We start from the raw sequence: 17,165 nt of genomic DNA, 5'->3' as shown, positions 1-17,165 counted from the left end.
ATGAGTTTACTTGAATTATAAAAGTAAATATGAATTATAAAAAGTAAAAAGTAAATATAAAGATTTAAATACATTTTATAATTTTAGAATTGAAACTAAAGTTGTTGAATTCTTTAGATTTAAAATAAAATAATTAATAGAATATGTAAACGTTAGAGGGCTAAATTTGTTATTAGATCAAGAAAAAAAGCTCACATTAGACATTTGTTACTAAGTTAACGACAAAAGTGACTAAAAGATTTAATTTCGAAAAATTGAGTGACTAAAACGAATAAAGTTACAACTGTGTGAGCAAATAGAACGACCAAAATAGTTGGGTGACTATTCTTGTACTTTACTAAAACTTTAATGCATATATATATAACTATTATTATATTATAGATTATCATAAAAAGATTTTGTATTACATAATATTATAATATTTAATCATTAATGCATATATATAAACTATTGATGTATTATATATTATAAGATATGATATAACATCACAAATAGTAGGATTAACTTTCTAATGTACAAAGAGTATAATAACTTAGAGTATATTTCAACCAATATAATAATAAACAATAATATATAATGATAATATATTATTTATTACTATTAATATATATAATATAATATTACATAATGTAATAATATATTTTAAAACTTTTAATACATACATATATATAACTATTTTAATTGGTCCAAAATCAAAACTAAATTTACAACAAGTTAGCTCGAATTGGCTAAATTTGGTCGGTCGAGTTTAGGGGTGTGCGAAATTCGGGTAAAACCGAAAAAATTCGGTTAACCGACCGAATTCGGTTAATCGGTCGGTTAACCGAATTTTTTCGGTCGGGAGTCAGTTAATTATTTTTTGATTTTTCGGCTAAAGGTTAATTCGGTTCGAAACCGGTCGATTAACTGAATTTTTTCGGTTTAACCGAAAAAATTAATAAATAAAATTATAATATATAAATAGTCCCACTATTCACCTAAACCCAATCCAAACTCAAGTATTCAAGCCAACCCAATTACCCAACCCAACCCAATCATAAAAATTACAAATAATTTAATAAATAAAAATAAAATTTTAAACTAAAATTAAAACTAAAGTCTAAAAGTCTAAAAATAATTTAATTATGTAGTGATTCAATTCGGTTAATTCGGATAATTCGATTAATTCGGGTAATTCGGTTAATTTTTAACCAAAAAAAACATTTAATTTTCGGTTAATTCAGTTAACCGACCGAATTAACCAAAAAAATTTCGATTCGGTTAATTTTAAAAAAAAAACTTTTGGTTCGGTTAACGATTAAAAATTTTGAAAGGTCGGTTAATTCAGTTAATGTTATTTCAGATCGGTTAACCAGTCGGTTAACCAAATGAACACCCCTAATCGAGTTGGATTTAATCACCAACTATAATAGACAATATACTATTACATAATATATATATGTGTATATATATGGAGAGAGATTTATTTATCTCAATATAAAACTAAAGTAGTTTTGCATTATTTTGTATATTTTTATATGATTAAGATTTTTATAATTGAAATATTAAATTTATTGATATAATTATACTTAATAAAATTTTTAAATCGATCTAATATAAAATTCGAAGGATTTGCCTTCGAGAAAATCCGAGCCTCAAAAACCGGAAGTTTGAGCCCGATAAAATGTAAACCCGAAGAAAACCTGATCCAAGCTTGCGGATGCCAGCCGGTTTAGGAACCTGCCATTGAGGTCCTCAACCTCAACTATGAGCTCTCACTTGGTTTTGTTCTATCAATTGAATTCTTATTACCGTTCGTGCAAATAGACAGACAGAGACAGAGACAGCCTGAAAGATGACAAGTGTCAATGTATGGTGCGATCGAGTCCAATTGGCCAACGCCACCCTCTTTCTATTTCTACAATCTTCAGCCTTAAATAAGCAAAACTTTAGAAACCAATGCCGGTAACAATGGCATACCCTCCATCTTTTTCTCTTTTCCTAAATCTCCCCACTTCCCTATTTCCTCAATTTTACCTTTCTTTCCTTGTTTCTCACTCTTCCTTTTCTAACCCCTTCTGGAAGTAGCTTCCTTCGTTTCTCCCCTCTATGAATTATGGTATCATTTTATATTTCCTCGTTATTAAGCTCCTAATGCTATTCTCTATGTTCTTTTATTTATGGGTTTCTTTTATCCTTTTGTGTTTCTGCATTTTAACATCTATACGTTTTCATTTTAGATTATTTGTTTCATTGGAATTTGTTGATTTCAATGCGTTTCCTGGAATTGAGAGAATGTTTCCATGAATGTTTCTTTCATGCATAGTCTTGGAGTCTAAAATTCATATGAAATGTTTCTGATTTGGTGGTTCGATTATACTAATTGCACTTTGCTTGCCTTTTCCTGCTTTAAAGGTAGATTGCTCGATACCATTTTCATTTTGCTCACATGTTTAATTTCTCCAGTGGTTGGAACTCAGTTTATGAACTATATACGATCTTGTAATTCATTAAAGTTGTTCCTTAACAATGAGTGTCAGCGTTTGAAGGCAATGCATTTTTCACAGTTTCTTTTCCTTGCGTACGTCTGATATATATATATATACTGGAGCTGTAATCAAACCCGATGCTATTCTTATTGATAGATGGCATAAGAAAGAATTGAGCAGTCCTGCGAGGATGAGTGTTAGTTTCAAATATTGGGATGAATGTGCCGATCCCGAGGACATGGAAGCAATGTGGAATCACCCTGAAGTGAGAACAGAGTGGACGGGTGCCGGGGAAACTGAAGGACAAAGAGTTCACCTATCAAGGGATCCTGATGGACAGCCTTATTTGACACAGACAGAGATGAGGGTAGCTTACTTGAATGACCTATCATTTAATTTCTGAGGCAATAGTAAGCTTCTAGCAAAAATTTGAGAAGTTCAATCTCGATAAGTAGATTGTCCTTTTTGGATAGACAATAAGAACTTATTCACAAAGTTCTTCTTTATGACATTTAATATTGACAAGTAGTCTCCCAAAAGTTGCATGGTTTCAAAGTTATAAATCATTTTTATCACATAAAGTTTCTGCTTGGTGCTCTTTCAGGCTGTGGCTGAAATCGTTACACGCAGACAATTTGATAAAAAGCTAGATCCAGTATGTCACCTATAACCTGAATATGTAACCTGTTTCACTGTTTTTCCTTCTGTATCTATATTCATGAAAAGATAAATTGGTATGGAAGTATAATTTCTTACGAAGACTCTTCTTACTAATTTGCATATAATGAACAATGAAGTATTTCTTGCCAGATTGTAATCCTGGTGACAGGGTTATGTTTAATATTAGGTGTCTAAAATAATTGTTTGAATTTATTTGCTCATCCACTCTTGCCTTATATATTGAATTAACCGTTCTTTATTTAAATACAAAGAGGATAAAGGAAAATAAATGGCACAATTTTGCATAAAATACATGTTCTGAAGATTGATAACATTTGAAGCAATAGACAATGTTATTCCTGGTAGAATCATAGCTACGGTTCAATTTAATTTGATTTAGTGTAGCATAGTGATTAAAATCATTCTATTTTCAACCTGTTCTTATTTTTTCACTATGTTATGATTGAGCGGTCTTGAAAACCAGAACTTTAAAATTGTAAATGGAAAACACTTGTTATTTTAGATTTTCTTCATGACAAGGCGGTTTTAAGACACCTTATCAACTAATGTCAGGGAATTCCAGCTGACTGGCAATTGGACATACTGATAAGAGTCTTTTGGTTGCTCGCACTGCTATGAAGTCCTATGTTGCACCGACTCCTCATTTCTCTTGGAAATCCCAATGTTTTAAGACATTTTCCTACATGAGTACATGGATATAATCCTCGAAGGACTCACCAAATACATGGAAAACCTTGGAAAAAATTGAAAATATCTGTATCGAACACATCCATCTGTGTCCAACCCTCATACCCGAGTCTAAGTAACATAGATGCAGTCAGCTTCCATTATTGGTCAAATGGTAACTTAATAATCCTTCCAGACCTTAAATAGATGAAAAATGGAGACCTCGGACAGTGGGCCAGGAATCTTTGAAAGTGTGTACTAGTCCAAGGGAGCTTAGTTCACTTTTCTTGGCCTGGTGAAAAGAGCAAGTTTACCTGATAATTCTACAAGTTTTTTAATTGACGGACAAACTTTTCAGTTACCTTTTCAAATTGTATAAGATAATGCCACTAGTTTTGAACTCTTCTGTTGTTTTTAGGAAACCTTCCACCTCTCTCTCTCCCTAGCCTCTGTCTGTCTGATCAAAGCTAATCTTTGCTCTCTCTAAAGTCTAGGCTTTGGCCATTTGTTTTGAGGCAAGGAGTTGGATATTTAGCCATTGGGGTTTGACTAAAGGTCAATATCAAGTTAAAGATGCTAGGTTTTTATCCAAAATATCATGAAGCTCTTCTATACATGTACTTCATTCTCAAGTATTGATGCTACACCAGCTACACTAAGCTAAGCTGGGAAAATAAGCTTAAAACATTAAAAATCCAATCATAGGTAGTAATATCAGAAAAGGTTCTGTTAAAAAGCTATCGCTTTTTGAAGTGAAGTTAGTGGAAGGAGTATGCGCAAACAAGATTGGCCATGTAAAATTCACCGAGTACTATTTACTTTCTATGATAATCCTGTAATGAGATCAGGAGAAAACCATGCACTCAATGAATATCAAGTAAAGGGAAAGGAACAAAATTGATTTGAATTATCAATATTTCCCTGTATTACATATTTTTCTAGCACTAGGTGTCATGTACCCATTTCCTTTAATATGTATACAACCTGGGTACTTTACTTAATTTAAAGTGTCCGTGTAAATTAACTAATTATACATCTTTAATTAAGGCTTCTTTAATCAGCTAGCTCTGCATATGCTCTTTTTTCTTTTTGGATAATGTAAAGTTTTAATTTATCCAAAAGAAAGCAATATTTTGCTACAAGCGAATCTGTATTGTACTAGTTACAAACTATCCTGCTCAAAAACTGTAGATGAGATGACAAGGAGATCAATTACTAAGATTTTCAACAAATTGAGGATGGCATAAAACTCGCTTCCGAACCAGTCCAGTGATTAGTTTAAATAGCTCCATCTGTCTGGCTGTACCTCCATGAAGTTGACAGTTCCTTTCCTGCCATATAATATATGTATACGCATTCCAGAGAAGTCTAAATATAGCTGAGTTAAGTTCTTTCCTTTTTTTATTTGAATAGCCCACTTGAGTGCTTCCTGCCATGATCCAGCATTCCAAGTTACTCCACAATATCGAAGAAGTCTCTCCTAAATTTGCCTTGAGAAGTGACTCAATACACACATGTTCTCTTGTTTGAAGTTCCATTTTGCTCAAGAGACATTCAGTGGAAATAGGTTATCCCTGTGATTGGACTTGACCTCTCATTGGTAGCCTTTATAGGACTTCCATCCATGCCACAAATGAGTGTTTCAGAATGCAATCACCAAACTAGTCATGCCATCGGACCTTCCTGTGTCTTTGCCTCAGAATTTTCCATACTACAGAGGCTTTAAATTTTGAACCACACCAGTTCCAGATAATCTCATTCTCTTGTTTTATTACGTGCAGAAAAAGTGCTCTTAACTCGAGCAGTTTTTTCCAGCACCACCTATGTCCATTCTTAGGAGTTAATTATCCTTCCTCAGTAATCTGTGCAAAATATGAAGTTACTTTTTAACTTTTAAAGTTTGACATCTTTCACTATCGTGCAGGAGATGATTTGTGCTATTGCAGAACTAGAAAGTAACAGACAGCCTCTTGCCATGGGATGTGACAAGAAAACTAATCTGATTACAATAGGAATCATGCAAGTTGCACCTAAAGTAGCAGAGTGGATTGTCAGGTACAAATATATTTTTTATTCCTCTTATGGGGGCATCTAACTAGGCTAACCCTGATAAAGTTGTAGTTTGAAAATTCTGGTAGGGAAGAAGACTATTTATTATTCCCAGTCGAAGAGGATCCAGATATTCTATACAAGCCTTTTGTAAATGTATATTTTGGAGCAGCTTACCTTAGATGGTTATCAAACTTTGATGGCAAGTGAGTTAGCAGTAACTGCTTTAGACCTATCTTCAATGTATATCTTATTTTTCACCACATCATTAAATAATGTCGTATTTTTTCTCTCATTAGATGTTAAATTTGCAGAATTAGAACTGAAGAGTTTGTCGTCAGAGCCTATAGTGGTGGTACAAAAAAAGTAAATCATAAATCAACTCTGCCATATTGGAAGCGTTATCTTCAAGTGAAAGAATGTTATCTATCAAGGTTTTTATACTCCTCTTATAAGTTCTCCATTTAATCATGAAAATTTTCCAAGGGATGCATATAGGTTGCTCAGGTATTTGATTTAAAATGTTTAATTATTATATTGTCTGAAGATATTCTTTCCTTTTGTTAAATGGAGACTTTTATTTTAGTTTTTGTCTTTTCTTTAGGGGTCCTTTCGCTTTTCTCATCATTTTATCTATCTGATTGAAATTAAATTATTCTTTATGAATGTCTTCCAAATGATTTAACTCTGCATGTAATTAAAATTTTAAGTTACTGTAAGTTTTGTTACTGTAAACAATATTGTGCTAAAATATTATCTTCTATGATGAAGCTCACATGGCATTATTAATATGGTAGAAAGAAAGCGGCAAATGTTTGCACCACCTTCCTGCATTAAATTTGTTCTCTATATATTGTTTGTAAACTTATTATTTATTAGAATTTCCTTGTCATCCAGGGAAGTGTTTTTGTGTTTCTGAAATTTGTACTTAAAATAAGATGGCTGAGAACTATTTTATAAGCAGAATTTGAACTGTTGGGGTTCAGCTCAGGTCTGAAATATGTTCACTGTGCTAATCTGGTCTTCATGTCCTCCTTTGTGCTTGATCATCTATCCGTAATGTTAATTTCTAGACAAAGTCATTTGTTTGTTGTCTCATGCAACTGAAGTTATATGTATCCATTTCTTAGTATATCTTGTTTTGCTTCTGAAGAACCCATAAATGTTATCCCAGTTGAAGCTACGCTAGCTTTTGAAGCATATTTCCAGCTGTCAAAGTGAAATGCTATGTTAATAGAACTAGCTATCAGCAGTACAAATGATTTTATTTTGTCACTGTTGTGTAGGAAACAGTTTGATGGTCCTTCGCCTATCGAAGCACCAACTTTTCCAACCTCACCAGTTTCACCGTCTAAGGGTAATTCTTTGCTCGTTTACTTCTGGTTATTTTATGGCACTTTTAGTCATTATATATCAACTTATCTCGTAATAAAATTTTTATTTCATCAGTTTGAGATAGATAATGATTTAGTCATAATGTCAATGGCTTTGTCAATGCAGTTCATATCTAATCATGCTGACTGTGAAGAAAGCTAAGGAAAAAAAATCTAACCTTGTTATGTTATTAAAAAAAAAGGACAAAAAGCAGGATCTCTATTTTACAAATTAAATGTTGGATTTGTACTCTGTATAGCTTGAAATGAAAGTTCAATTTAAACAGCTCGATTAGTAAAATAGTAATTATCCTGTCACTTCTAAAATTAGTAAAACTAACATGTATGGATAATCTACTAATCTAATCTTTGACTCAGTGAAAAATGTAGCACATAAAATTTCATCAATTGATCTTTCCTTTTGAATATTATATTTTACTTATGTCTGTAGTTCATCTCTATATTGCTAGCTTAGATGATATGCTTGTTTTCCTTAATGGTGTAAATATGCAGGTTTTGACCTATATTGGGACTCTAGAGTTTCCTCTGAAGACATGGAACATATGTGGAATCACCTTGATGTCTTCAAGGAATGGATTAAATCTAAGGAAATAAGGGGAAAAGTGCGGTTTTCCTGTAATAAAGAGAAGAAACCTTATCTTTCTCGAGTAGAACTGAGGGTATGAATCCTCAGAAAATTGATATCCTATCAATTTTGGAATAAATACTTTCATTTTCTCCTTTTCCGACATGTTGTCAAGAATACCGATAAATATCATTACATTTCCAGTCTTAGAAGTTTAGTATAAGTTGGTTCTTTTTTCTTTGCCAAAGTGCATATGGCGCAAGATCCTAAGGGTAAAAAATGTAAGTAAAATCCACAATAAGAATTGGGTTATAAGTCTAATACAAATTGATTTCAAGCTTGGTTTGGAGTATGTTTGATTGCTAGAAACAGACACTTCTGTGCTGAAATATGTTTGGCTGCTAAGTATGAAGGAGGTTCTAAGACTGCACGGTATGTGTGAGATAAAGGTAAAACCTATTGGAACCAAGGCTTGTAGGCTTTTGCAAATTTTTTGTCTGGATAAAAAATATGAGAAATTATGGAAGAAGAGAATGCACTCACACACTTACTAATAACCTTGCACTTCTGGAATGTTTTTGTCTTGCTGATGATTTACGAAATTACTTGATGATATAGACTTAATTCGGATTTAAATAAAAGAGAATAAAAAGAAAGAAAATTGACTGGAAACTATGTAATTCCATTAAATTAATTTTATAATAATCCCTCAACGGGTCCATATTATTGTAACAGAATGTTGCTTTGATATAGCCAGGAGTATCCTGTCATTTTGCAATTAATCTTTCTAATTACTGAGCTAAAATGTTGTTTTTCAAATTCTTGACATGGAACTCCTATTGCAGGCCATTGCAGAAATAATTGTTTCCAAGTACTTCAGTACAAGGGGAATAAATCCTGTAAGTACAAAATTAGAAGAAGAATATTTGAAAAGTAGAAACTGAAATATTACCAGGCAGTTATACATATAATATTAGTATGTTCCTTTACAAATGACTGTTTCATGTAAATTCTGGACACTTTTATTCACAAGCCAGGGTCCACGCACGCTTTTGGACTAGAATTTGTGATTAGTCTGTTCAGACATGCTCTTGCGTCTCCAAAAATATTAAGGAAAAATAATAATATATTCTTACATAAAGTGAATAGTGGTATATTTTAGGCAATCGGGAATATTTTAAATAACAAATGCTTTGTGTCTACAAATTACATTTTGTAATAGGATTTTGCTAATATATAGTAATATCTTCTGAAGCATTGGAAATGATGAATAAACTTGTCAACTATTGCACATGATACAATGTTATTATAAATAATACATTTACTAACTTTAAAGAGTGCCCTAAGCATGTTTGTTAGCAAAACCCTTTATAAGAAAATGACTTGCTTAGCAAAATGAACTCTGAATCGCTGATAGTTTACGGATCCAAATATATGACCTACATGATTAGTAATTCTAAACCATATATCTTAAGTACATCAAGTATTTCCTCTCCTTTTCTTCCAAGTCATATGCATATGTTGCTATCTTATCATTCAACATTCCTTTTCACCCACCATTTGTGGTGCATTTATTGAAGTGGATTATGAAGATGATCAGATTTAGCTTCTCCTAGGCCACATTGTATGAGAAACCAAATTGGTACTCGTATCCTCCTTTTAAAGGAGCATCATATGTGTTCTTGGATAAAAGTTATTATATCTGACATTCAGAAAAAAAAAAAGAAGAAAAGAAATAAGAGTTATCCTATCCAGGCCCCTGCAATACACCAAATGCATCATTCATGCAGCATCTAAAGTTTTTTATTTCCTTTTCTTTGCTGGCCACTTGTGTACTAAAGTTGAGTTTATTCTAAATGCAATAGAGATACTCTTTAAGTATTCCCACATCCAGTGGGGCTGTTGGTTTAAAGTTTGAAGTTTTCTCTTATTACAGAGCAACCAATTTCTTAAATTTCCCTCAATTTCTTTATATATATTATATATATATATATTATATTGCTGATCTTTTCATGGTGATTCCTTGATTGCAACATGATTTTCTTTGTGATTCTCGATGTTCCTGATTAAACCTACTAGGAACATGAGGGTGTCTAGTATTATTATTCCCAATACAATAGTCGAAAACAGTACAAAATCTGAAGCTGGTTAATTGTCTTCTATTTTTCTTGATGGGCAGGCTGTAGTTTTACATGTTAACAAAATTATATCTTAGATTTATGATTGGTTCGGAGATTTGAACTAACAATTCAAAAGGTAAGGCCACTGATTTGGCTTGGGTTCTACTCTCTTAGCAAAAGCATGAGCTAAAAAGTGATTGAGTGAAACTCAGTGAAATAATGCTTATATATATATATATATATATATATATATATATGTATGTGCGTATAATATGCCATAAGAAAATTCCTGACCAAGTTTTATGCCAGTAGTCAAGTGACACTAAGTTGGTAAGTTGATTGAAAAACCATATTTTTTTTAGTAAGGTGAAAAGAAGAGTAGAAAAATAGGATGGTGAAAAGATGATATTTTTCTTGGATAGCTTGTGTAAAACACGAGTAGCTTAGATATTTATAGACGACCAAATACTATGAACTAGAAAGTGAAATCCTCTAAATCAGTTCTAAGATCAAGGTAAAATGATTCCTAAAATTAAGATTCTAAAATCACTTAACTGATTCATAAAATCAGTCTAAATATTACATGTTTCCATAATAGTTGACTAATTATATTTTCCACATACATCAATAACAAATACTATAAAGGTATAATTGTCTTTTAAATTCTTTTAGTATAGTAAATATGAGCATTATTTTAGTTGTGTTTCCATTACTAATTTAAAAATTTATAAACTATAAAGGAGCCTAAATGAAAAAAAAATCATTTTAAGGGTGCCCAGGACCCCTGGCAGCCTCCCTGGATTCGCCACTGCTTTTAGCCACATGGTAGGTGTGCATAATCTAGTGTGCATCTCTCTCTCTATATGTGTGTAAGGACAAATTCAGAAGATTGGCTAGTATTCTATCTTTTAAGTATGAATAGACTAAAACAAGGAATGATTAACATGTTGGGACAAGTACAATATAGGTCTTCAGATGCACTAGTATGAAAATATGAATGAATAAAAGTAAGAGAAACGAAATCAAGTACAACTAAAGTTTACATGGATTGATTCAATGGAAAGGACCTCGATCTGTCTACCTTTTGTACAATATATGTGGAAAAGAACATTACTTTTATTGACTGACTTGTCTTAAAACAATGGTAAATTACGGTATTTTATACACAACTACAGCCAGTATAAATCAGGAAACTACCAACAAACTTTCTTTTCCTAAATTTAATCATAAAATGAAGCTTCAATCGGTCTTAAAATCAATCCTAAAATCTCTGTAGTAACATTTTCCTCAAAGTAATATTTTGACTAATCTCCCAAATACACCTTATATTTTCCATACTCCCCTCAAGTTGATGAATAGGTATTCTTCATTACCAGCTTATGTTGTATTGTCGATTGGGTCTTTTAGTCAACACATCCAAAAGTCTACGCTTGGTTGAAATGTAGGGTGTGCAAATCAAGCCACTATCCGGTTTCTCCTTTATGAAGTGTTTATATACTTTAATGTGCTTTATCCTATATTGAAAACATAGGGCATGCAGATCAAGCCACAACTTTCTGATGTACTTTTTAGGTCTATGCATAAATTGACTTACCACACTCATAGCATATGTGATATCTGCCATTCTGTGTGAAAGATGAATGAGTTTTCCCACCAATCTTTTGGTACATCTCTCTGCCTAGAGCAGCATCATTATTAGCTTCCCAAGGCTTACCATGGGAATCTATTAGGGCATATGTAGGTTTGCATGCTGGTTCTAGTTTCCTTCAAAAGATCAATTATGTATTTTTGTTGTGAGATAAAAGAGCTTGAGTGTGCTACCTCAATTCCCAGGAAGTGTCTTATATTGGAAGAGGAAAGACATGACGGGTTGACTATCCTAGCACTTCCTGAATTACTTATTGTGTCAAGACGGTACATGGTAGAGTCTATCCTTTTCCTTTGCAGGTCCATTCTTCTCTGTGTTCTAATCCTGAGTGAGCTTGTTATTGATACTAGATTAGTAGATAGATTAGGAACATAGATGACATTTTCTAGAACCAGCAGTGGATTAGTTTGGATGTCTCCGCTGCCTGTAACTGTTGTGACTAAACTAACTGCAACTGAAAATTTTCTCTTGGTTGGACGTTTAGAATGAGTACTGAACTGAGTCCGATATGAATTTCAGACATTGAGCTCACAAGGAAGAGTATACTTGAGAACGCTAAAGAATATGTATCATTGGCTTTGAGCTTATCTAACACCCCTAATAGGCCTCTAAGTATCTCAATACTCTATTGAATTCTACTTTTTTCAGAGTTATCTTTGAGTTTGAGTTGTAGTAATGTCTCTCTTAAAATAAATGGCACCGAAGGCTAGAATTGTAATCTGCAAGATATAAGCCTAAATATTTGAAAAACAAAGGATGAAAATGTAGAAACCACTCAAAAAAAAAAAATGAAGACTGAAAAATAGGAAAATAACTGATGAAAAGAATCAGCAATGAAGGCTTGGTATGATATCATGTGAGAAAACAAATAGTTTTTATTGAATGACTTGGGTTAAAACAATGGTACAGGTCTAGGTATTTATACCCTTACTACAGCCAGTAATAATTAGGAAACTATCAAGAAACTTACTCTTCCTAAAATTAGTACTAAATGAAACTTAAAAATCAGTCCTAAAATCACTACGTTTTGACTAATCTCTACAATTAGAACTTATATTTTCCAATGTATGGCTAGAGTCTAGATCAGTTATAATGGTCGAACTGGTTTCCTGCTGTTGCTGATAACTAGTTTGAGATTGTCGTTCATTGAATCAAGTTTTCTTAAATACATATGAAGCAACTGAGCTTTTATGTTGCAAAATATCTATCTTCAGTTTTTTTTTGTCTAACTTTAATCCCAACACTTATATTTTGTACAGACAGTACTTTGTGCTCTGGCCGATGTTGTTAGCATGCGCTTTATAGATGGGAATGAAGCATCAACTGGTCTGATGGGAATTGACTACTCTACAGCTTTCTGGCTTTACAAGTAAGTGAAAATATGAGAAAAAAGAATATCTTTGCTATAAACAAATGTAAGCAAAAGGACTTAAATTCTAGTATTCCTCCATTCTACCTCCTTGGGTTCATATGACAGTTATTTCATGCAACCTGCAGGCATTATGAGGTTTATACCAAAACATGACAATACATTTACTATCTAAAACTGTGAATTATTAGCTTCTTAACATGAAGTTAGCTTGTTTCCTTTTTTTTTCCTGATCATTCACACAGTATAAATGTTCTACACTTGTCCCTTTTAGTTCTATAACAATGACCAAATATTTTTGAAACTCCTAATTTTTCTGTGAAGAGAGATGGGCTATAGGGCTTATCGAGTTGATTACATAGAAGATCTCACAAATCCATTTGTGTCCATGTATTTTGGAGCGGCGTATTTAGCTTGGTTATCAGAGTATGAAGGGAGGTAGGTTATTAAAAACTCTACAAACATCATTTACTGTCACTTTGGTTCCACAGCATCACAAAGTTGTGACTTCTTTGATTTTGGCAAAGCAGGGAAAGGAGTCTGCAATTCATCTTTCATGCTTATATTTCTGGACCAAAAAATGTACATCTCGAAGAAACGTGTCCGAAGTGGCTAAAGTTTGAGCAAATTTTGGCCCGTTATGAACGCACAAAAAGGTACGTGCTATATCTTGCATACATTTAAAAAATGCAGTTGTATTGTTCCCAGGAGTGACTAAATCATTCATTGATCTTGCTTCTTCAGCCGTGAAGGGAGCTGCAACATCATTTAACCTGATAGATATCAGTGGTTCACCATCTTTTAGATGGTTCTCCCATGAAGTTGTGCTGAATGCACACAATGGAAACCATTTTTTTATGCTAATTTCACTTTAAGATTTGAAGAAAAAGGGGCGTCTTTTTCTCTCTTTTTTGGGTTCTTTTTAAGATGTCTGTGTATATTGAACGAGGACGTGTACGGCTGTCTCTGTCATGTACTAATAGAACAAATAACTAGAAAGCGTCTGGTGGCTTTTCACGATACCGGATGCAATCAAATAAATAATAATAATTTGAAAAGGTTTAGATTATGCTATTAATCCCTGCATTATGTGTAAATTATGGATTTTTATACAGTAAGTCTTCTCCATAACAACTAATCTTTATAATAGTCAAATTTATTTCTAAACTGGTTTTAATGTTTTATTTTGGATAAACTACACCACATGTCTCTTTAAAATAATGTCGTTTTATTTTGATCACTCTAATTTTTTTGTCAATTTAGTCACTTTAATTAAGATAATTGCTCAAATTGGTCACTGTCGATAAAAATTTTGTTAATCCACTACATGACTTTTTTTTTACTTGTGACTAAAGTTAGGGACATATTTGTAATTAATTCAAAATACTTTTTTTTTTTTGTTATTTGCAATAAGACTAAAGTTTGTAAATTTTCTCTTTTTCTTTCTTATTTGTTTCATGGGAAAACTAACAGAGAAAAATGAAGATAGTTTTGATTCTTTTAAAACAACCCAACTCCTCTCTCACGGATGGCAGCTAGTAAGCGAGGCTATTACTACTATTAGTCTCACATGTAGGAAACAAAATTTAAAAACTTCAAAATTTTCATCAATTAATATTTTAACAATAAAAAAAAACTCTCCTGATTTATCTTTTAAATATGTCGATTTCCTTTTAATTTTCAAATTATAAAAAAGGTTGAGAATGTGGTTGGAGATAATTTGCGGAACCAATTGTTCCGAAGTTTTTTTTATGGCGACAACAATATTTTAGATGTCGAAACTTCTACTTTTAATTCTATTTTCTCTGTAACCAATTAGTAATTTTTTTGACAATTCCAATATTTTTTTATAGTAAAATTGTATATTTTAGTTAAACTTGTTGCTAAGATGAATTTGATTGTGTAAATATTACTGGATTGTTATGGCTTGCTTGGTTTTCTGGAAAATTGAATTCGCAAGATGAACTTGATTATCAATGGCTAAGAAGAATCCCATGGCAAACAACAATGCTAGAATCAAGACAAGATGAACTTGATTACCAATGGCTAAAAAGAATCTCATGGCAAACAACAATGCTAGAATTAAGATAGGATAAACAGTGATGAGGATGTCAAGTTGAGGGTGAGAGTGAGGTTGGGTTGTTTTAAAAGAGTTAAAATTATCTTTAATTTTTTTTTCTGTTGCTTTTCCCAAGAAATAAACAAGAAGGAAAAAGAGAAAACTTAAAAACTTTACAGCACGTTTGGTTCGCTGTATTGGAATAGAGGCGTAATGGAATAGAGGCGTAATAGCATTTCAATTGTTTGGTTGAATGTAATGGAATAGAGGCGTAATAGTATTCTTGTGTTTGGTTGAATGAAATGGAGGTGTAATAGCATAAGGGAAAAAACTAAAATGACTAGAATACCCTTAGCAGAAATTTGTTTAGGTAAATAATTATTGTTATTGTTATTAAATTTTAATAAGATTATTAATATCAATAATAAATAATTTAATCATATTTTAATATAATTATTATTAAATATATTTTAATTAAAATATATAATTTAATAAAATTCTTAATAATCAATATTCTTATATGAATTTACTAAAATCATAATATATGATACTATAAAATAAATTTAACATAATTATTATTAAATATATTTTAATTAAAATATCTAATTTAATAAAATTCTTAATAATCAATATTCTTATAACAAAAATTCAAAGTAATTTCCAACGGCTAAAATGTTAAGACTACAATTGTGATTGTTGTGATTGTTTTTGTATGTGTGACTGATTCAAATTCTATTCTTTGCAAATGAATATGATTTGAATTGTTAGATGCACACTGACACTGCTATTGGAACAGCAAACATGGTTTTTTTACAAACATAAAAGAGTAATTTGATTGAATTCTAGTGCAGAGAATCAAAAGCCCAGATGGAACATTTTGTACTAACTTTTTAAGTACATAAATAAACCTTTAGAATCCTAGGATTAAACGAATATAAAGACAATAAAATTAAACATGGAAGGAGGGATTGTTCAAGGAAATGAATTCAATCTGGTTTCTTCAAGTTGAGACAATTACCTGCTGCTTGACTGAATAACTCTTGAACCTGTTTCAGTTCCTTCACTGGTAAGGAAATAATCAGAATTGTGAAGATCATAGATATGGAGGTTTCCCTCACAATCACCAACAGCCATGTATTTTCCATCTGAACTAATTGCCATTGACCGCAAACCTAGATTGCCAAAAGCTGTATCCTCAGTGGCGATCTCAAAACTTCCGGCACTCACTGCTTCAGGCAAAAGAGAAAAAGAAATTTAATCCAACAGTTGCAGGGTGGAAAGTACAAATATAAATTAACTTACTAAAACGCATTTCAATTCATAATAAATCCAAAAAAAAAAAAAAGATAAAGTGCCTGGAATGATAACTAAACAAATCTGCACATTTTAACATGCTTCCAACTTATGCTAGGACCTATTATATCTGAGGCCTTTACCTATATTAATAATCCCCTCTGCTTCAGTGATCAAATAATTATTGTCAGCATTATCCCTTAATAGATCAGGTTGTAAGACAAGATCCCATAACCTAACTGTGCCATCAGCTGAACAGGTTGCAAAAGAAACTCATCCGGAACATCCCTTCGCAGCACACATAAGAGATAGATCGTGCATTTTTTCACAACAGAGATTCTTGATATCCCATATACAAGCCGAATGAGAAATAAGAGCAAAGGACCTGGTAGCCTGGAAAGATACCAATAAAAGTTCACTTAATCAAGTTCTAATCTATAAATAAGCTCAAAATACCAACTAAAGGAGAAGACCTTAGGTTGTAACTAATTTTCTTGTAGAATTAGGTGGTTTCTTCCTCAGAACAAATAAAAAATGAATATCACTAATATGAAACAATCACCTCATTCTCTTGATGGAAATTCCATATATGGAGACTATGATCTCCATAGATCGCAACTGCAAAAGAGAAAATTTGAGAATGTACCATTATGAGTTACAAAGAGGTGGAATATCAAGAGTAAAGAGAACCTTGAGTTAAAAAGTGCACCAAGCTTTTCTGAGATGAACTGACAAGTAACTGCATCAGGAAGAGTAGGGGCTAACTGAAAATTATTTTCACCAGCTTTAGGGCAAAAAAGATCAATTTCTCCATGGCATGATTTGGCCTTAGAGTACAATAGGCTTCCCACAT

The 17,165-nt window shown here is 32.2% G+C and overlaps 1 protein-coding gene and 1 long non-coding RNA gene across 3 annotated transcripts; one reads left to right on the top strand and one right to left on the bottom strand.

Annotated features, from left to right (window-relative positions):
* The first annotated feature begins 1,651 nt into the window (after nt 1-1,651).
* LOC105782878 (uncharacterized) lies at nt 1,652-14,024 on the top strand. 2 transcript variants are annotated; one of them, XM_052631901.1, is made up of 13 exons: nt 1,652-1,944; nt 2,625-2,835; nt 3,073-3,123; nt 5,740-5,870; nt 5,954-6,070; nt 6,179-6,298; nt 7,151-7,221; nt 7,751-7,917; nt 8,669-8,722; nt 12,851-12,960; nt 13,285-13,398; nt 13,491-13,616; nt 13,705-14,024. In XM_052631901.1, exons 1-13 carry the CDS (start codon nt 1,835-1,837, stop codon nt 13,730-13,732), a joined length of 1,410 nt encoding a protein of 469 aa, XP_052487861.1. In that variant the 5' UTR covers nt 1,652-1,834; the 3' UTR covers nt 13,733-14,024. The 2 variants fall into 2 exon arrangements, with proteins under 2 accessions (XP_052487861.1, XP_012463400.1); XM_012607946.2 differs by having other exon boundaries at nt 1,652-2,098.
* A 1,747-nt stretch (nt 14,025-15,771) lies between these two features.
* Nucleotides 15,772-16,698, bottom strand: LOC105782868 (uncharacterized). The gene is made up of 2 exons (XR_001129934.2): nt 16,456-16,698; nt 15,772-16,245 (listed from the first exon to the last, which is right to left on the bottom strand). It is a non-coding gene; the product is annotated as an uncharacterized LOC105782868 (long non-coding RNA).
* Between the last annotated feature and the right edge of the window lie 467 nt (nt 16,699-17,165).

This window comes from Gossypium raimondii, chromosome 1 (assembly GCF_025698545.1).
Source record: "Gossypium raimondii isolate GPD5lz chromosome 1, ASM2569854v1, whole genome shotgun sequence".
NCBI classification, from domain to species: Eukaryota; Viridiplantae; Streptophyta; class Magnoliopsida; order Malvales; family Malvaceae; genus Gossypium; species Gossypium raimondii.
Note: the sequence above shows the minus strand (reverse complement) of the source record. Positions and strands in the feature narration are given on the sequence as shown.